The sequence below is a fragment of the Trematomus bernacchii genome, unplaced genomic scaffold, assembly GCF_902827165.1.
Source record: "Trematomus bernacchii unplaced genomic scaffold, fTreBer1.1, whole genome shotgun sequence".
NCBI lineage: Eukaryota > Metazoa > Chordata > Actinopteri > Perciformes > Nototheniidae > Trematomus > Trematomus bernacchii.
Genome location: NW_022987689.1, coordinates 4,429,372 through 4,451,106, shown reverse-complemented (window position 1 = coordinate 4,451,106; position 21,735 = coordinate 4,429,372). Strand labels below are relative to the sequence as shown.

Genomic DNA, 21,735 nt, shown 5'->3' with positions numbered 1-21,735 from the left:
CACACACACACACACACACACACACACACACACACACACACACACACACACACACACACACACACACACACACACACACACACACAAGATTATGCATAACGCAGTGGCTGATTGTTTATATTAGGTTAGTGGAAGAACAGCGTCCCATATTTACTTGCATGTTTGCATGCAAGTAAATATGGGACGTTCCTTAACTAGGGATTTAGAGCTAGTTAGTAAGGAATCTGAAAAAGCCAAAAAGTCTGAAAGCATGAGAGCCTGAGAGTTCTGATCTTTAGATGTGGAAGAAATAGGTTGGGTAGACACTAGGGTAGAAAGAAGCTAAAAGGAGAGAAAGGATGAAGCAGAGAAGAAATGCAAAGAGAACAGAATAAAGGATACTGAGAGAAAGAATAGGGTAACAATGCAGCTGGATAGAGGTGAGGAAAAAGTATAAAGGGATAGAAAAAGGCAGGAGATAGAGGACAGTGAGCTGGAGTTGGGAGTAGGTTACCAATTACTGGGTCACGGAGTGGACAGCTTCATCTATTGCAGCAGCAACGATTGCACCTCCTGCAATGTCAGCCCTTAGATTTTGTCTGACGTCTGTATCTGTGCGTGTTGCTCTTTTTAGCACAGAAGTTCCAATGCGCAGCTGTTTTTGGGAAAGAACAATTGGTCCGAGAGTCTAACTGAGAAAAGAGGGATTCTTCATACAGATCACACAGCAAACATTGTGTTCCTGTGTCGCTCCCTCTCCAAGAAGGGCGTTTATCACAGAGTCAAGGGAGCCAGGAGAGTGGTTTTAAAGTAGAGACATTTCATAATGTCGATAAAGAGAACATGAGGAAGTATATTAAAGTGTTTAGTCAAAACATTTACTCGACAGCTTAATGGGTTCATATAGCTCAAACTAAAGCACTCTAATGCAACAATCCTGCAATAAATTGGTCCTTCATTAAAGGTCCCATGTCATGCTTTTCCGGTTATTACCCGTCCCCTTGTGTGTTATATAGCTTTGTATGCATGTAAACGGTCTGCAGGATCACAAACCCTCAAAGTACACCCTGTAGGGAGTAAAACTCTAACACAGAAAAGACATGTCTATGCTGCCCCAGAACGCCTCGTTGGGGATTTCTCTTTTTCTTCCTGGGTACAAAGACGTGACCATACGCAAATGGTTCTCTCAGCGGCAAAACTGTGGCGCGCTTACACTGTAGGTTGCGCCGCGTTTGGGGGTGCGGGTGCTAGTGGAGCCTCGCAGATGGGGGGGGTGCTGCAGCCCCCTCAGCACCCCCCCCTTCCATTCGCGATGTCTCGCAGATCCCACGCAGCAAGCAGGAAATGAACCCAGCTCACACTGTCCGCTTCTCGCAGCAGAGCCGTGCAACGTCCCGCCAACACGGCACCCAGACCCCACGCAGCATTCTCATCTGTTTGTCATTACTTAATTGCTAACGCCATTGTAACACATAATCACTGATGTTCCGCTGTAATGGTGGTAGACTCATCAGAACAGAGTGGGCGAGCTGACCAATCAGAGCACAGTGGGCTCACAGGGAGTGGGGGGGGCAGGAGCTCCAACAAGCCGTGTAGGACAGAGAGTGAATACACATGCTATACAGAGAGAAACCAATGTGAGTTTGGAACATTGAACAATATAAATCTATTCTAGTAAACCTCAAGAATGGAATTATGATCAGTAGAAATGGCCATGACATGGGACCTTTAAAGTAATGTTTGTATTAAAAGAGGTGATGATTTACTTATCAGGCTGTAGTTGGTGATGCTGTTCTATTGCATACCGACTGATGTTTCTAGTATTTTATCCACCAGATTTATATTTCACTCCCTGTCCATAGTAGCGAAAGGTTTTAACAAAGGAATAAACCAAGAAACCCTAGAAACACTCAGCTTCCACACAACATACAACATTTATAATCAAACATGTTCTCCTCTCACCTGCTTCACTCCATCGCTGTGTGACTGACAGTCCCGTGGAGAAAATGGAAACCAGATATTTTTGTTTTCTGTCCCTGCACTGTGCAGATGTAGCCTGCTACTGACCTCGAACATTGTTAACGACATCTCTGACTTGTTAAGCAATTTATTAATTTATGACAACAGAAAAATTACCAGTGTGAGTGACATGGACACAGCTCCACAGATTTCTCTAGTGACTAGATACTGATTGGTAAGGGCAACACAAAATAACCTCCCCATCAAGAAAGAAGTCAAGCTGAATAAATGAGGGGGAATATAGTCAATTAAGTCTGATCGTTTGTTTAATTCAGCTGCAGTTTGTTTTGTTGCATGGCTGTTTGACTCTCCTCTTAATATACAGCCATGTTTCCTTACACCCTCCGAGTCCTACCTGTGAAGACGGCGGTGCTGACGACTTTGCTCTCCTGACTCCCTCTGACAGCGCTGATGCTGATCTCGTATTCAGTCGCAGGGAACAGGCTGGACAAGGTGTAGTTGGTCACATCGCTGTCAATCACCACGCTGTCCACTCGACCTGCACAGACATCAGAACAGCCGCCGTCACTCTGATCTCAGATTTATCAGGTAAAGGGCACACTGCTGCAAGTTTTACATCACAGGGTAAATATTTAATCAATACAAACTGTTAATTAAAAATTAAATCACATTCTACTGATAAAATGTTATCAATTAATTACAGCTAAAACAGTGTGGGTAACAGTGCTCCCTTCTACAAAATATCTTGAGAGACTCGCTGCAACACATGCCATGTTCATTTAACTGCAACACGAAAACACAGTGCTCCAGCGTGCATATTGATATAGTGAATTCCTTGTACTTATAATACATTGAAGTGACGTTAAAGACTGGGTTACCTCTGGCTGATTGGTAGGACAGCTTATAATATTCAAATGGCGCCATTGGTTTGGTCCAAGAGATAATCACAGAGTCTTCAGTCACATCTGACATTGTCATCTCTTTTGGTGGGTCCATGCCTAGAAGGGAGATATAAGTGTTAGCATAGGATCAACATGGTCCACAATGGATAACATGGGAGAATTTATTCTGATCCCAGAAAAGCGCATTATGTGGTAAACTAGGCAAATAGGGGAATTTACATAACAATCTAAAAGATTCAGTGCCTTGAAACCAGAGGTACTTCATAAATCCTTGCTTTGTCCATTTTCAATCTGCTCTTCATTATATTTGCACAAACAGACCTGCCCTTGGTCTGCAGAAGCCCAGCTTGTTCAAAATAAATAAATAAACACCATCAAAAGATATTCCAGAAGAAATCTATCTGGTAAAGAACACAATGGGCGGCATTAGCATTGAGACTGAGCAGGGCTTACTCAGAGGAGATTTACCCCCCAAGCTGACAATTTGTTTTATGCGTCTCCTGAGACTATCGAGCTGCCATGGAAAAGGTTATGGCCAAAACAATGTGAGAAAACAATTAAACTGAGGACAGGTCCTTAGCTGCTAGAGAAAGAAATGGAGGGATAAAGAAAGTTCAAAAGGGGGAAACAAAAAGACAAAAAACAGAAAAGGAATAGATAAAGAGATAACATCTATCTGTCGGTGTGGACAAGAGGAGGAACGAGCAGCACATACTGTACAACAACAACCCCACTCCCTGCTGAAGAATAATGGCTATTATTCACAAGCAGAGGCGGCAATGTATTACTCCTGGCTTTGAAGTCATTTGAATTCAACTTGTATGACATACAGTACCTTCATTTACATATGTTTTACATATTATTCATGCATGCATATCGTACTAATTATGTTTACTTTGGTAAAAATAACGGCTGGAAAAATAAAGAGCTTCTCGAGGTTCTGAATGGGAACAATTACAGAACAGGTCTGTCAGTGAACTCTACTGCTATTGACCTGATCCTCCTGAAAGATCACAATTCAATTTGCACTGTGTAAGCTAATAAATGAATGTGGCCCTCAGGCTTAGCAACACTGAAGCACTGTTTGAACCGATAAACAGCAAAAAATACACTGAACTGGTTAGAAACTGAGGAGTCCAGAACATTTGAAACGATAAAATCTAACAAGAAAAAACATTTAATCGAAAAGGAAAGCCAAAGTCTCTAATCAGTGCTCACATTGAAATGAGCAGGATCAAAGCATTACACCCATTCTGAAGACAGGTGCAAGAAATACTGTATAGCCATCTCAAAATCCCCATCCAATTTCACCCTCAGAATGTGCTTATAATCATGTGTGGGTGAACGTAAAGAGGGAGTGCTTGTGACTGCCAAGGTATTATGTTAAACTGGCTCAGTTATCAGATGGCAGCTTGCAGGTGTCTCTGGCACTGATGCAAAGATAATATCTATGTTGTTCAATGCTGACTTTTGCCTTTCCTCGAATAGTCTCAGTCCTCTCTTTTGATTTCCTTTTTGTCCTGATTTTTCTTTTCTGTTTTGCCCACTGTCTCTTTTTCAGGCAGGTTACTTCACTGACCCCCTTCTCATTTATTCTCTTTCCAAATGTGAATAGCACACTCATAATCAAAAGAAATGATTCAAGAGCTCTTTCTATCAAAAAGCCATTTAGCGTGAAATGACAAGGTAATACTGTATTACGTATTAACAAAGAGAGAAAGATATGAACCATCTTTGCAGCGTGGTTTGAGGAAAAACATTTGAATCAAAAGACACAGAGAGAAATGATAGAGAAACCTTAAAAAAACTAACGAGATGAAATAAAGGGAAGACTGAATGGAAAATATTCATTTCAAATGTGCAGAAAACTGTACAAAGCATCGGCAGACATCTTTAATTTACAGTAACAATGCCTATGTCCTCCTTCTCTCTCATTCTTCTTCTCTCTGTCCTTTACTGTATAAGCATTTGTCAGAAATGTCTCAAATATCAACAAAAGTTACGATTGCGTATGAGTTTATAAACATGACTTAGCACTTGGCTGTTGACTCAAATGTCATGTATGTGGCAACTCTCAGCTATATGACACCGCAGGAGAATACAACTTGTATTGTTGGTACTACGTCTTACAAAGAAATAGAAAGAACAAATCTCCCAGGCAGATCTGCAATTATTAACAATAATTCTGCTCTGGGATGAAATGCTAAAACAGCATATTTTGCAAATACATATTTAATTTAAAACCACTTTGAATTTCCATTTTTCCATTTGTTATCCCGTTTCCTTTCTCACACTTGCAACAGTGCTCTACTAATGTTCTTTTCTTCCTTGGTTACTGGAAGAATACAAAAAACATATTTTTGTGAAAAAAAGGGAATTATAGCCTCTCCATTGTCGGGATGTTCTGCTTGTTTTAGTCTCAGGTGATAGTACATTGACATTTCTATGGAGTGTTAGGCTTTAGAAAATTATTTATGAAGGAGAATGTTCTTTGACCTTTCATGGATCCAAAAATTGCTCAATTTGCAGATCAATCAACATTTAAATGATTGTAAGTTGAAACCCTAAACGTGGTCTAATGTTAAAGGTCCCATGTCATGCTTTTCCGGTTATTACCCATCCCCTTGTGTGTTATGTAGCTTTTTATGCATGTAAACGGTCTGCAGAGTCAAAAACCCTCAAAGTACACGCAGCAGCGAGCCTCGCAACGTCCCGCCAACACGGCACCCAGACCCCACGCAGCATTCTCATCTGTTTGTCATTACTGGTGTCATTTTCTGGTTGCTAACAAACGCCATTGTAACACATAATCACTGATGTTCCGCTGTAACGGTGGTGGACTCATCAGAACAGAGTGGGCGAGCTGACCAATCAGAGCACACTGGGCTCACAGGGAGGGGGGGGGGGGCAGGAGCTCCAACAAGCCGTGTAGGACAGAGAGTGAATACACATACTATACAGAGATGCTGTATGAGAAACCAATGTGAGTTTGGAAAATTGCACAATGTAAATCTATTTTAGTAGACCTCAACAATGGAATTAGGATCAGTAGAAATGGCCATGACATGGGACCTTTAAGTACAGAGGTACAGAAAAATCTATGAATGTAAATACAAATACTCCTATTATGAAGCAAGAATACCTAACTGCTGAAACTGGTCTCATACACTCCAGCCATAAGCCTTCACTCTGCTGCTCATGTTTATCGATGGTTGTGTGTTATCCCTGAGTAACCTCTGATACCACTGTTGCATGAAACCAAGCAGCTCACCTGTAGTGAGTGAGGCAGTAATGGGCTCAGAGGTAACGTCCCCCTGTATTGTGATTAGACTGACGGTGTACTGAGTGGACGGCAGCAGACCCTGGACCAGCGACCTCATCTTGGAGCCATCCAGCGTCACCTTGGAGGTGTCGGTCCCATCTGCAGAGCTGTAGCTCAGGATGAAGAGGTCAGCAGGCGGAGCGGGGGAGCTCCACGCCACCAACACCGAGTCTGAAGTCACCTCTGACAAGTAGAGGTGGGTTACGGGCCTGATTCCTGGAGGGACGGGGGTTTAAAAGTCACCGGAGAGTTTTCAAGGACAGGTAAAAAAGCTTCCACTCAAGCAGGAAATGGCGATGAACAAAGAGAGGAAAAACAGCTGCCGTCATTATGGAGATGACAGATAAGAAATGTGATGATTGATGGAAGCAGTCCTGGATGGTATAATAGATCATTTATTATACAGTTGAGAAAATTAGCCTTTGGTGAAATGTTGATGGGGCAGGTGAGAGTCAGACGAGACCACAGTCATGTGGAAGTGATGAGTTAATTGGTCATAAAAAAAAGAAATAATGAGTTTATCCGCAGTAAAGAGGAGGTTGTGATGGGACTGTTAACTACAAGAAAACTGAGAAATGATGATGATGATGATAGCAGATGCTGTTGTCAAAATGTGTGACCTGATCAAGAGATGATGACATGAATACCAACCAGTGTAGCAGATGACACAGCAACACATGCCGGACCATTTGAATTGAATTAGCCATGTGTGGATGTATACATAGCAGGGAAGACGCAGCATCATTGACTTCTCTTTTTCTGACTCATCAAGATCAGTTTACTTTGTAATCAATTATTACTGGAAGCCTGTGTTGTTTACACTTGTCTGTATTTGCGATCTTCTCCTGTTTTATTGACGAACAGCTGCCTTTTTATGGCACATTTCCTTCACCAACTGTCGACATGCATTACCGCTTTGTGCAGTCAGCGGGAAATGTGTATCCCGTAAAAACCTGATAACTGGGTTCTGCATGTGTGTACTTGTGTGAAAGTCATTACAAGACATGACACAAATAACACACACACATCCAAACATGGCTCTGTAGCACCGATGGTGTTGACAAACTCCACATGGCAGGACAACGATTGCAGAAGGAGTGTCAGAGTAATGTGAAGATGGTGGTTATGATGAAGATGTCGTCGATCAAGATGACTGTGAAGGCTTTTGTAGAGTTAGTAATGATTAGAAAGAAAGGCAGTGACAATGGCCGCAAGGAGGAAATGTAGTTGTAATGATAATATGGTGAGTCCCATTCTAGGTCTTAATGATGCTTTTGGATGTCATAGCACAGATGCATTAACATCACAAATGATGTTAATACACTTTTGTAGATTAGGAGGTTCGTGCCTGATTCAATGAAATTCCCTTCAGGCATTCCTGAGATATATTTTTCAAGAGAATAAACAGACTCAGCTCACAGTGACTTTGGCCTTTGACCGCTAAATTCTAATCAGTGCATCCTTGAGTCGAAGTAGAGGTTTGTGCCAAATTGAAGAAATTCCCTCCAGGTGGTTGTGAAATATCGAGTTCACGAAAATGTAACAGCCAACGGGAAAAAATCTCTGACTATTGTGGCCCAGACGCACGATAACGAGAGTTTTGCAGATGACTACATCCAGGAAGTAGTGGAGTTCATATTAACTGACACAGGGACCAACTGAAATAGAAATAGTGCTCCAACTGCAGCCTGGGATATATTTGTAATCACAGTTTAAGATCAAATGTTTGTTAAATATTTCCCCTGTAATGAGAGCACCTGAGCGGTGAACAGATGCTTCCAATATGTCGACGTGAACAGTGGAGAAGTATGTGACAGGTAATTAATTATTTTTCCTCTGATTCTCTTCATCTGTCATTTTAAGATTCTGTCATCTCTCCTCTCCAGATGGTTGGAGTGGTGTTACCTTAAAAAGCCACAGATACAAAACGATGATGAGTGCGAAGATGGTGATGGTTTTGAAGGTCAGAGTGAAGAAGCAAAGAGATGACGATGGTGATGAAAGGTGAAGAAAAGAATGACAAATCTCGCATGCCCTTCATTTTGTCAGCATCCTTTGTGCAACTGAAAATCACATCAAGCAAAAATACCAAAGAAACAACAGGGTGGGTAGATTGACAGCAATCCGACAAATAGTTGGACGGATGCACACACGTCTGGGGAAAAGAGAACTTGGTTGTGATTGAAATTCTCAGAGAAAGAGGAAACATCAAGCTGAGAAAGAGGAAGAGCGTGGCAAGCTGACACTAACGAGTGTGACAGCAAAACTGAGAGCATCACACACATATATTAAGACGAAAAACAGAGGTGCAATCAGGGAACACTCGTAACACGCTCATTAGCTTACGTGAATAATTAAGTGCTGCTAATCGCTTCTTCAGAGTATTATGAGGTCCCTCCATTTTCTTTTAGTGTGACTCACCTTACCTGCTGCCTCACTTTAGTCCATTATAGACACCGTTCAACTTCATTACGCGCCACCGTTGTTAAAACCGTTCTCCAGCTCTGTGCAGTAATGGGCTGATCTTTCATTTCTTTATCTGAGCCGAGAAAACACTCTAGAGTAAATGTCTCTTAGCTTTGCCTGATAATTGACAGGATTCAAGTGACTCAAATCTTGATACTCCACACAAGTTGATATAGCACTGTAGCAAAGACAGAGGTTTCCTCACCTGCCACTGCAGCAGGTCACTTCATATTTATATCAGCTGCTCATATTTATATGCCAGACACTTTGAATTGTAAACACTGAGTCAGTGGTACGTTACCTAAATAATTCCTGACTTTTATTAACTAAGGGATTGCTTTGGTGGCAGGTGTGCTGAATGTTTTACCTGACACAGTCACCTCTGTATTTGGCAGGTGCTTTATTATTGCCTTCAAGGAAAACTGCTCTACTTATACGACACTGTGTACCTGTTCGAGTATGTAAAAGTTGAGTATTCTCCATACCAGTGAAGGCGTCTATAGTGGCTGCAGTGCTCTGCTGTCTTCCTCTTCTCGCTGCCACAGTGATGCTGTACTCAGTCCCCGGCTCAAGGTCGGTCAGAGTGGTGGTGGTAACATCTTTAGGCACAGTCAGCTGAAAAGAAAGACACAGTTAAGCATTAATTCAATAGGATTTCTTCAGACACAAAAGGTCAGAGTCACGTTGGTCCTTGGATGATTGTTGACCCATCTATGTACAGTATTATTAAAAGTGTGTTTAATGTTTGATCTATTATTCATGAGGTATTAGTCTGTCCTTTTCCTTACCTCAGTAGAGGCACCAGACGAGGATGTGAAGGTGACCTTGTAATGGTCGATGGGACCCTGGACCAAGCCCCACACCAGAGTGATGGTGTTGTCTGTAGAAGCTGTCACAGTGAGATCCATGGGCACATCCAGACCTAATTTCGGGGAGACAAGATTTCAGGTAAAACAAATTAAGATCTTTTCATTTGGAGAAAATAAAAAAAGGCTATTTGTGCAATTTAAATGATGCCTTTAATTCGTTTTTAACATTTATTTTACCCTCCTTTTGTTTGGGCGACCTCAAAAAGTTATAACAACAGTCGGTACACAAAGCTTGATTTAATTAATACTCAAATTCTCTGTTGACTTACTTAAAAGTTATAATCTCATGTTATGTTGTAGGATGTTTTCTGTTTATTGCTACACTGTCCGACCCTTTTGTGTTTACAACTGTAAAACTATTTCTAAGACACTCTGATGTTACAGTCCCCTCTTTCGCTTTAGAAAAAACACTCATATCTCAAATTTGCATGCCTCCCCATCGTACTAATGAGAAAGTCCAGACGTTGTTTCATGTCACATCCTTACATTTTCCTCAAATAAATTGAGTTGATTGAAACCTTTGTTTTGTTTACATTTCAGCGATCTGCCCCCAACATTTTAGCTAGTTGTTCTTTGGTGCAGCACTGACAGAAAAGCAGGACTGTTGCTGATTAAAATGTTGCTTACGCCTCCTTATTATCATAATCATCCCACATTCTGTGTTTAATCTTCTTGTTTTTGTTTTGGTTTTAAGATTGTCTTTTTATTTCCTGCAGCAATGACCCAACTTGCCCACCGGATCATCAATGTTTAATTCTCCTCTACCCATCTACTGCAAATGTTTTTGGAGATTATTGTCAAATCGATTTTTGGAGGGTAAAGTAAGACTGAAAGTACTTCGATTGAAGCCACTGATAATGGAAATCATGCTTTTAGCACTGAGCACTGCTGCATGCTGGCCAGAGAGGTGTTGTTGTCATATTATTCAAAGCTTTTTGAGAAAGATGTGATAGCTGTACTGCATTTTTAAAGTGCAAAGAGTTGGATAGAAAGTGCTTGTTCATAAAATTGAGGTATCATTTCGTAAAGTGCAAAATACCTTCAGCCATTAAAATGATTGCAACTGGAGGGAAGATGTGCTTGACATTCAACATGATGGGAAAGATTAGCAAAGCACCTCCACCCACTAACATTTTAACAGAAGGTTAAATGTTTTTTAAAAGACAGAAAAAACTCAATAAAAATTCAAATAGCTTATAATGATATGAGACAAAGAGGGCCATTAGCAGTCAATGGTATGCATTATCACAGCCTTAAAATGCTGTAATGGGAACTTTAGCCCCAGCAGGTTTTATAGAACATCACCTAAAATAGCACACGTCTTGCTTAATTTCACTAAAGTGGCTTTAAATGGTTGGAACAGGAGCACTGACCCACAGCAGGAACTGAACATTACAAGTAATAGCAAACCAGATGCTGTGAAGCTGGTATTTCTACAACGCCGCTGTGATCCACTTACAAGAAAGTGTCACCCTCAAAATGACCATTTAAACATAATTTACTCACTGAATGTGTCTTTGAAATTCTAGATTTATTTTTCTTATATGACTCTACAGTCAAGCTATAGACCAACAACAGAGTAGGTCCTTGATGAAATAGCATACAGGTTTTAAAGCAGCGAAACTATATGAATTATACAAACTCTCACACAATTCTTGCAGTACAATAATGATACATAAGTTTCATTTATTCAGTTATTTGCTCACTTCTAAAACACGTACATTTTCTCCATGTTTATACTGCACAAGTCGTGTGAAACTTGCTTAACGGATGTTCCAATTTAGTTCGGCAGTTTTTTTTAAAAAGCTTCTATTTACTTCAAATTTCTGGATTCTCGGTTCACTATGCAGGTATGCAAGAAACTCCAAACTAAAATTACAAGTAACACCTTTAGTAATTGATATAAAAGGCAAATTGTATATACAAATTATTTTGTATTTTATAGTAATTTCAAGGCTGAAGTATTCCTATAATCCGTTTTACATACATCAGTGGAGTATAAACAGTGATGGACTCACCTGTCCTGGCGTTCATTGTAGCTGGTGTACTCTGGTTACTATCTTTCATGGCAGAAATACCAATGCCGTACTCTGTGCCTGGCAGCAGGTCTGAGGCACAAACACACAGAGGGAATCCGTTACTAATTTAAAACATCATACAGCAAAAATAAACACAACACACACTTGTTTCCCACTCTCCTTCTCAAGCAGAGTGCATGTCAATTAGAATGCGTTTTTCACAACAGCCCAATTAGCTCTACATTGGTGATGAGGTCTGGGCAAATTAACGTACATCAGTATCATTTCTGTGAAAAAAACTATTTTTTTATGCCAACAGCAGCATAACTGATCAGTTACACAGTGAGTTTCATAAGTTACAGGAATAAGATAATGAGGAATGGAAATGAGCGAGGGAGTGACAAAGATTATTAGTAGAGAGAAAGTGAGAGTGACAGAGAAGGAATGAGGGTGTAGGCAGCATCGATTGCAATGGCCCAACAAAATAACACAAGGACCTTTGGCTTCTATTCTTATGCTGGCGGTGCCCTTTCCAGCACTGTGGCCTTTCAGAAAAAACATACCAGCTGACCGTTCCTTTCTGACAGCCTTTCAATACGCCCGCAGGACAACAAGCATTTCTACAGATACAATCAGTAGCCCTGTCAGCTGAATGTTAGCTCTGCAGATAATCCTGCCATGTAAAACACACAGGCTCTTCCAGCTTCCTCCGCATACATTAGATGCTCTGAGATAATACAGGAGACATAAGGAAAACACATCGCACTGAGCGAAAGACCCCTACAGATGTTCATACATAATTCAATACATATGAACTACAAACAATAAATTAAAGAAAAGCAACAGCGCTTTTTCCTTACCTGTGAGGGTGGTCTTAGTGGTGGCTCCCTCATTGCGTGGTACAATGACTTTATCATACTGGTCTCCTGCTAAAGTGCTGTACACCACCTGGTAGCCCTCCGTCTGGATTTAAACATATACATTGAAACTTTAAGAACACCAACAAAAAGGAAACATTTTAATCAAAATGAAGAAAGTACAAGACTATTAACCAATAGTCGGATCACAGAATAAATGAATTATGTTGCATTAGCCCAGCATGACATTAGTCTCTCTGCCGTGCAGGATCATGGGGATGAATACATTTGTAGTTCTAAGAGGCAACGAGACAGATTATCTTCTGATGTCTGTTTGTGTAGTTATTAGGGTCGGGCGATTGGATCATGAAGATATCTGCTACCAGTGATTGGCTAAAAACATTGCTTATTGTTTGTTTTTTGGCTGATGTTTGTAATTCTATTTTGCTAATTGAATGATCAGATAGAGAGAGAGACAGTGGGGAAAGACAGTGTAGATTTATAATATCATCACATCTAAGCGACTGAACTAAACGTTTATATCCATGAGCCAGAGTTGGTGATTCTTGGACGAGTGGTAAAACTAAAGCGAGGTGGTTGTGGCTGTTGGGCTGACAGTGGCCGGTTACAAAACTGCAATTAATTAGCCAGCAATAGTAGCTAGGGAGCCCTGGTAATAACATTATAAATACACAGTGAAAAAACATGATTTACTAGATTTTTAGTCACAGTAAAACGTTTCGGTGACCACTTGAACCCAACACATTTGTTTGCTACATTCTCTGTATTGGCATTTACCAAGCTGACAAAATGCACACAGGCCTGTCGGTGATGATAAAGTGCTCAATACAACAAGACAGAGCTTAGAGAAATGGAAGGAATAAAAAACCCGCTTTAGGGTGGGTAGTATGCAGGAAGGGTCCGGGGAGCATGGATAAGGTCAAGGGATTAAGGACAAATTAGTTGTTTACACAAAATGTATTCAGTTAAATACGGGACAACTAAGGTTGAGTTGAGATCATGTGTAATCTATGAAGTATTTCAGGTTAGTCCAGTACACATATTTTAATAATGAACATAATCAGAAAAGATAAAAGAGACAAAACATGTGCTTCCAGAAGAGACCATATATCTGTATATTACATTGCAGAATCTTTACTCATTATTTAATTATTATAATATAATTTAGACAAGTTCCTATTCTCTGGGATGTTCTAATATATAACATTGCATTACATTTGATATGCTATTCAAATGGTGTTTTGTCCCCGCGTCTTAGTCACTTAAATTGGCTGAAAAACAAGTCATGAAAATGAAATGCAAAGGCTATTCGGTCATCATTTATTTACCTCAGCCTCGCTGTTGTCCCATTCGAGCTCCAGGGAGGTGGAGGTCTTGGACACGAGCCGCAGGTTCTTAGGGGCATCGATCTCTGAGAAGAACGATAAAGCTGACAATGTTGGGGACACTGAGACCAATTCTCAGGGATCGTGAACAAGCAAACATCAGCGGTTTACAAATCAGACACAGATACTGCTGGTGGGCAACTGTTAATTACTACAGTTGATCTGTTTGTATGAATAAATTATTTACATCAGTTGCATCACATGTTCATTTGTAACATTGTATAGATCATTAGTAAGTCAATGCATATTATATTACATACATATGCATAGATGATGTATTCAAAAAATGTCATTTTGATTAATTCACTTTTTGTTTGCATTCAAAACAAGAAAGGATAGTGTTTCCACAACAAATCCACAAACTACACACTGCAGCAATAATTACTCTGACCAGATGTTCACTACTATACGCAATACAGATAAATGTTATGTTTTACATTAGGCCATATGTCATAGACTTTTCTATCCTCAGAGGCAGGCCAGGATCCCACACACACAAACACACACTACTATCATCACATCTGCTTGCTGTCAGACCTCACCAGTAGTAAATTCAGTGGAAATAGATCCGCTCTCATTTCCTCGACGCACTCCGCTCACAGACACCTCGTAACGCGAGCCAGGACGCAGAACCTGTGAAACAAAAACAAAAAAACAGGGACAGTTAGGCCTGTTTAATCTCTTTGCATGGCTTTTTTCATTTGTTTTATGTTTAATCTCCAGACACAGACGGCTGGCAGACTCTGGGAATAGATAATATTACCAAGCATGACAACAGTACACACACAACATAGCACTTGTGAGTACAAAGTAATAACACCAAAGCCAACCATCAACCCAAAGATAAATGGTTTAAGTTGTGAGGACGAGCTTTTCTGTCCACAGATGGCAGGTGAGTCCACATGATGTGTGTGTATGATGAGATCTGTGACACCACAATGTGATAAGTTGCACACACACCACACCACTCACCTGCAGGGAGTATTGACTGAGCGTTGGCTGGAGGCGGAAGGTGGTCCGTGGACCCTCTCCTCCCACCAGGCCGTATCGTAACACGATCTGATCAATCTTTGCCTTCGGTGGTGTCCACTCCACGAACGCTACGGTGTCTGACACATCCCGCACAATCAGCTGAGTGGGGCCATCAATCACTGCATACAGAAAAAGGAGGAAAGAAGCAGAATTATTGACCGTCCTGTTGCTCGCTTTGCCAACCTTTCCATCTATTGCTGCACTTTTTTTTACTTGGTCGATTTATTGTTTTCAAAATGTTAGTCTTTTTAATTTGACCTGATTTTTTGGTTGGATGCCAAAACAATCTTACAGTAGGTAGAGATGCCAACAACAATTATTTTATATGGTCATTACAATTTAAGAAAATTGTAAAAAGGGGATGTCAATAAATAGCTTGTTTTGTCCAAGACACACTCCAGAAACCCCGACATATTCTGTTTCCCATCACATGTTAAATGTTGTCTAACCACAAGCAGCTTAACAAGCAGTATGTTGCCCTAATTAAAATACACTAACGTTCAATTATGTTTGAACTGAACAAAATCAAAAGATAGAATTAATACGATTGGTAATTTGACCAAATGTTTAAAGCCAACTTTTGATTTGAACACATTTCAGTCAGTCTATAAGGAAGAGATGAGAGTTCATGTTAATACTGCTCCAGGCCAATGCATTGGTAGATTTGGATTGGTTATCAGGAAGCATGTACTGTAGAGCTTATCAGACCCAACACACGCTGAGACAATAGGCTTTATCTCTGCAAGGTGTAAAACATAAGCTGCGATTAATGTCTCTCTATGCCGATTGCTGGAAAACAGCACATACTAGGTGTTAAGAACTAAAACACATTTCAAAAGAAATTTGCTCCCCGTGTCGAAGAAACACAAAACCCTCCACCACAATAAGGTGGTGTTTCTCAGAGGGGAGCCCAATCTGGACCGGTGCTTTGTTATGTTGATTTATAGGACTTTGCTAGTCATGAAATAGCAATAACAAACGTCATGTTCAAGCATAGGGTGATCCATGCACAACTGTAACTGGTACTACCATAGGCCCAAAATATATGATCAAATGTGTGGCCGTAACATACACTCTCTGGCTTTATGGTTTAAACACTCAGTTCTTGTTCACTAATGAGTGTAGGCAAAGCTTTCGATTCACCAGTTGCTGCACGAAAGAATAGGGATACATAAAGTATTACTCTGCATGCTCTCATTGTTAGAGCATCAACGTCAAAATAAAGACATTTCAGTCAAGGTAATGGAGTGTTAAGGAATGTGACAATAAGCACTCTGCTTCATTAACCTGTGGATTACCTTTATCCACTGAAGCTATGGTGTGACATCTGTTGCTTTAACAGATTGTGGGGGAAATGCAGGTGCTTTTGATCTCTGAATCAACACTTTTCTTGATGATTTCCACAGCAGGTTAACCGGTATCTAATATACAACTTAAATAAAATTCATTTCCGGTTTATGATACATGTTGAATTATGCATGATATGTTCGAAGAGACAGCCCAAATAGCACCTGGGACAATGCTCACGTTGTAATTGAATTGAATTCTTGTTGAGCATAATGATTCTCTGTCGGTGTCCCCAGGGCCAACTTATGTAAATGTAAATATTTCAAACAGTAAGTGAAACAGGAACATAAAGTCCTTCTTAAAGCTTTTGAGATCTAAATAAGTCTGAGACTAAGGCTACACATATTGCAGGTCAACCCCGATCCTTGATGTATTAGAAATTGGGCCCTTGGGTCTTGTCCTAGAAAACATCCCGAGGAAGACATCTGCTGAGAACCTGCTCTCACATCAGCTCTCCTCTCCCTCTGGTTTTCCTCCGACTCCTCATCACACTCACTCCGTCTCAGAGGAAGGATAAATCTTTGTTATTAATAATTGAGTAACTTCAAATGTGTCTTTTCCTCTTTCTTTTTCCAATAAGGTGTCCTGCAGTGGGCTGTCGTGAAATAATTAATGACAGTGTGCCATGAATTATTAATCCTTATTTAATTACTCCCCACAAAATGAACAGAGATTTGACAGGACAATTGATGGTGTTTTGACTACGGACATCAGAGTTTGAATTGTTACGAAAGAGGTTTGAATTGCCTCTATTACAGATGTCTAGTAATAATGGCAGCTGGGTGAGGAGTGGGGCAATACCTCAGTGAGGTTTACATTGGGGACATTAATAATGGCAGACTATCAAATACGCCAAGGTGACATCGTATTTAACTGCGTGTGTTTGTGTGGACGGAATATATGCTACATGTCCTACAATGACATTTATGGAGAAAATTAATTGCTGACAGTTATAATAATCACTTAATTATTTAAGCCTTTAATCAGGCAAAATAGCAAACATTTGCTTCAATCAGCTTCTTAATTTTGAGAACTTGCAGTTTTTCTGTCATTTATTCACTGTAAAACAAACACTGTTGTTTCTGCAAAACAAGGACTTTGAGATGTCCCCTTGGGTTGGTTTTAACTGACAGATTAATGCATAATAATACAATATTTTATTTGCAGTGCTGCTCACATTTAATATTAATATAAAATAACCTTTTTCTGATCAAATATGCAAATGTGTAAGAAAAATGGTAGTGGCTATTTAATCGTATTCCTCCTTAGGGCACATTCACAACTTATCTTAAAACCCCTAAAAACTTTATTATCAAATCAAATCAAATCACGTTTTATTTATAAAGCACATTTAAAAACGATTTTTGGTCAAGACAAAGTGCTGTACATGTACATGTAATAAAAGCACAAATATAAAGACAAAACACAGAGAAATGTCATGTTATGGCAGTATTACTAAATGTGTTTAACTAAATTAACAAAAATCAAGTTGTGTGGTTTGAACATGACCTGGCAACAAAAGCAAACTGTAATCACATTTTGTTTAAAGGTCACCTATTGTGCAAAATGTATGTGTCCCCGGTGTGTTTGGTATTTTGAGCAAAACACTCCATAAATATGTTTTTTATATATTTGTATATATCTGAGACCTATGCTATTGCCTACAAATAGCATGATAGAGACCTTTAAATGTTGTTTCTTTAAAGCTTCTATTCATACGTACATGTTGTGACAGTGGCAGTGAATGGCTGGCTGCGACCCTGGTCTCTGAGCGCCACCAGGTTCACAGTGTACTCCTCCCCTGGCCTCAGACCAGTCTGCACGAAGAAAGTGATGGTGCTGGGCAGCTGTGCAGTCATCCCTCCTTCATTGTCCTTTGAAACAAAAACAAGAGATAAATGTGATGAGCTGAAGAGCAATGCAATCTGCATATTTCGAGTAAGTGCCAGCTACTTTGTGGCTTAAACTCTGTGTCTCAGTGGAGATAAGGCATCTGGCAGATGCAAAATATCTCCAGCAGATACACATAAACAGAGACTCATGTATGCAGTAGACTTTCTGAACTGTATATTTCCTTTGACTGATTCGTACATGTTTTAGATGAATTAGCACATTAAGAACCTTGTTGCGTAAGTATGAGTCAGTGATATTTCTCAGGCCATGTTCTGCAGAGGCAGCACTCTGTACATTTCTAAAGGCCTGTCACTCATCCACATGGAGCCACTGCTTTTCCCAGCTGTTCTCAGAGAGCAAGTGTTGCACATGCACTTCCTGCCAACAGACAGATGTTCCACCTACTGCTGCTCCAAGATTCCCAAAAGCCAGTGCTACGAAGGCACGTATTAAAACAGAACTTAGAACAGCTTGCTGCTTTCCTGAATCAAAACTGTAATTAGAGATGTAATCCATTTAATCACCTCAGCTAAATTACCAGGGAGGGCAGTAACACACAGCGGTAATGTTCCAATAACAATTGGTCCTCAATCTCAATAATAATACAGTTAAATGCTAAATTATACTAAATGAATCACCATAACAGTATATCCACTCCCATCTCCGATGCCAGTTTGCTCGTAATTAGTCATCATTCTTTCTGCCGACAAGGTCGTTGAGATGAGGAATGACAAAATACTTTTTCTGGTCCTTGTTGAGGTATTTTTATTACTTTAATTTAACACTGATGATCATTATCTGTTTGATTTCTTCTTGGTTAATTATAAGGGTAATTTCGTTTAATCGACAGCATGTAATTATATGTCCCTAAAAAAAGAGAGTCATGAAGTGATTCTAATAATCCTCTGACTATCACAAAAAGCAATATAATAATATTACATTTGAACTGTATTACAGCAGTGAATAAAACTTTAATACCTTTAATGTGATGGCTGGATATTACTAGAGGCAAGGGGAAAATCTGTTTGTAATGACACATTGGGGGTTTACGTCTCATTTCATCACCAGATTAATTATACCTGAAGCAGCTTCAAAGATTGATCTTTAGTTATTACCCGGTCTCTTCTTTCCAGGAGTGAAAGAGAAAGTCAAAAAGTGCCTCGTAACATCAGTTTGAGCATGATCGAACATCATTTCAGGCTTGTGAAGATCATTATTGTAAAAAAAAAAGTGCTTAAGGTAAGAGCAATACTGCAGATCTGCAGAGCCTCATCATGAGGACGGACCTCTAAGCTGTGACAATTTGTTTGAATATTCAGCATGAATCACAATGCTGAGATACTTCAGGTAAACCCTGATCGTTATGCATGCTCATGTGTGTGTTTCCATGTGTGTTAATCTCATCTGCCAAGAAAGACACAGCAGCTTGTCCAAACATCAAAAAAAAAAAAAAATATTAAGACGGACCTTCCAGGAAACAGCTCTGGTATCCTTCTAATTCTATAAATAAATATAGATTGTATGGCTGTATATGAATATATACAGGGTTCATACACTTTTTCACCAATTATTTTCAATGACTTCTCCATGACCGTTACTTAATTTTCCATGACCAAAGAAATTAGTCTTTCTCAGCGGTACCAATGAAAATGGTTTATTTTAACATGGAACAGGAAAATAAGGTCTGTATATGAAACATGTTGTGCCTATCTAAAACAAATCAAATAGGCTTACTAGCTTCTACACGCTAAAGCAACGAAAATCTCTCATCACTTTTTATTCATGTATTTTTTCTTTTAATGTTTCTTTTATTATCTTTTCTTTTTAATGACTGTTTTGAAATGCCTTTGTCTGAATGTCTTTCATTTTTGTAAAGCACCTTGAATTGCCTTGTGTTGAAAGGTGCTATATAAATAAACTTGCCATTTGACGTTTCATTACTATACAGTATTTATTATCATTATAGTATTACTATTTCGGCGATTAGCTAAAATATAAATTATATTTGATACAACTTTAGTTACATTTCCATGACTTTTCCAAAACTTTGGGAAAAATATTGTTTTACATAACTTTTCCAGGGCCTGGAATTTGCATTTGGAATTTCCATGACTTTTCCAGGTTTTTAATGACCGTAAGAACCCTGTATATACCACTGAAACTAATGTAATAATGGTACAGTGCTACTGGCAGCAATATTGATTGAATAATTGCTTTACAGCTACAACAAGCCCAACATATAACACATGGGTATGATGTGCTAGCAGTGGGATTTTTCATTTTAGTGTCGGATATAAAATATCTGTAGCTGTTTCTAACAGCGTTAACGGCAAGTACAAATCTCACCCTGCACCTCCCCCTCTCTCTGTTTCCTTTTCCTTTTTGACAGAGAGTTCTGTGTTTTTTCGCATAGCTTTCATGCCTACTTCCATTACAAGATTGTCAAAATTCACAATCCCCATTGCTGGATTAAATCCACGGGGGGCAGGACTGCCAATTCATAATATGATTTCCCCCGTGGTTGGAGCAAGGGGAGGGAAAGCAAGGAAGGATACAGGAGGAGAGGAAGAGAGAGGTGAAGAAGAAAGAAAAGGTTGAAGGGTACCTTCGAGGGTAGAGCGGAAGGGAGTCAGATATTTCGACTGAGAGGTGGTGGATGGAAATAGAAACAAGAGATTAAGAAGAAAGGGTGGAGGGATGGAAATTGCTTGAAGAACAGAGACATAGAGGATTGGGGAGAAAGAGAGAAGACGGCTGAAAGCAATAAAATTAAATTAGGAATCCCGCTGCTTTTTTCCCCATTCGGAAATGTTCTATCCGTTAAGGGCTTGAAATGAAAAAGAAAAAAAGCATCTTAACATCAGATTTGAGGCCGGACCAAAGGCTATCTCCCCCCGAGAACACCTTAAAGGAGAAAACCAATTACTGTGAGAGAGCACAAGATTAGAGTGCAGAGAGTACCTGCGTTTACGGCGGGAATTAGGAAGAGAAAGGTTTTTGCTTTCTGACTTTGAACCTGGCCCTGCTACGGTTTCATGAAGGGGTTATTCTGGAAAAGGGTTTATTGGCTCATCCACCTAATAGCCAATAAGCTTAAGACAATCCGCTTGTCTAATTTGGTATGGGCCTCAAGTTGAGCAAAACCCCCAATAAATCCATCCAGTTCTTTTTCTTCCTGTTTCTTCACAGAAATCGAAAGTCAGTTTGAAAAAAGCAAGATGAATAAAATAAAAGACTCTGTGTGTGTGTTTGTGGGTGATGGAGAGAGAAAAAGACGGTCATTTGCTTATCCTTTTTGTTTTGTCTCACACAAGACAGTGCACTTCGTGTTACAGCATGAAATAGTGCTGTAGTCTCACATTGGGACTGACAGCGATCACATACGCTAAGTGTTCACACTGCTTTACTCTACCTTGGGGATGAAGCTGATCTCCCATCCATCGAAGGAATAGTAGAAGGGTAACCACTGGACCTCCACTGACGTCTCTGTGATGGATTTGAAGATTAAGCCATCGGGATTGGAGAGATCTGTAGAGGTAGCCAGAGACGTATTATTGTCTTCAGTGACCCACACAGCCCATAAATCACGACTCCACCTCATGCTGAGGTGTCCACTTTTTCTCTTTTACATTTGTTTTTTTGTTCTGTTCCCTCGATAATACTT

The 21,735-nt window shown here is 39.9% G+C and overlaps 1 protein-coding gene across 1 annotated transcript in view; it reads right to left on the bottom strand.

The window, feature by feature from the left end:
- The window catches only part of tnr (tenascin R (restrictin, janusin)), a 161,753-nt gene that overhangs the window by 36,723 nt on the left and 103,295 nt on the right, over positions 1-21,735 (bottom strand). Inside the window, exons 11-22 of the mRNA XM_034137721.1 lie at positions 21,484-21,599; positions 17,902-18,052; positions 14,772-14,950; positions 14,342-14,432; positions 13,743-13,825; positions 12,397-12,499; positions 11,537-11,626; positions 9,438-9,571; positions 9,135-9,264; positions 6,133-6,399; positions 2,838-2,957; positions 2,354-2,497 (exon numbers count right to left, since the gene is read on the bottom strand). Coding sequence (XP_033993612.1) covers positions 2,354-2,497; positions 2,838-2,957; positions 6,133-6,399; positions 9,135-9,264; positions 9,438-9,571; positions 11,537-11,626; positions 12,397-12,499; positions 13,743-13,825; positions 14,342-14,432; positions 14,772-14,950; positions 17,902-18,052; positions 21,484-21,599 — 1,608 coding nt within the window. The remainder of the gene's footprint in view (positions 1-2,353; positions 2,498-2,837; positions 2,958-6,132; positions 6,400-9,134; positions 9,265-9,437; positions 9,572-11,536; positions 11,627-12,396; positions 12,500-13,742; positions 13,826-14,341; positions 14,433-14,771; positions 14,951-17,901; positions 18,053-21,483; positions 21,600-21,735) is intronic.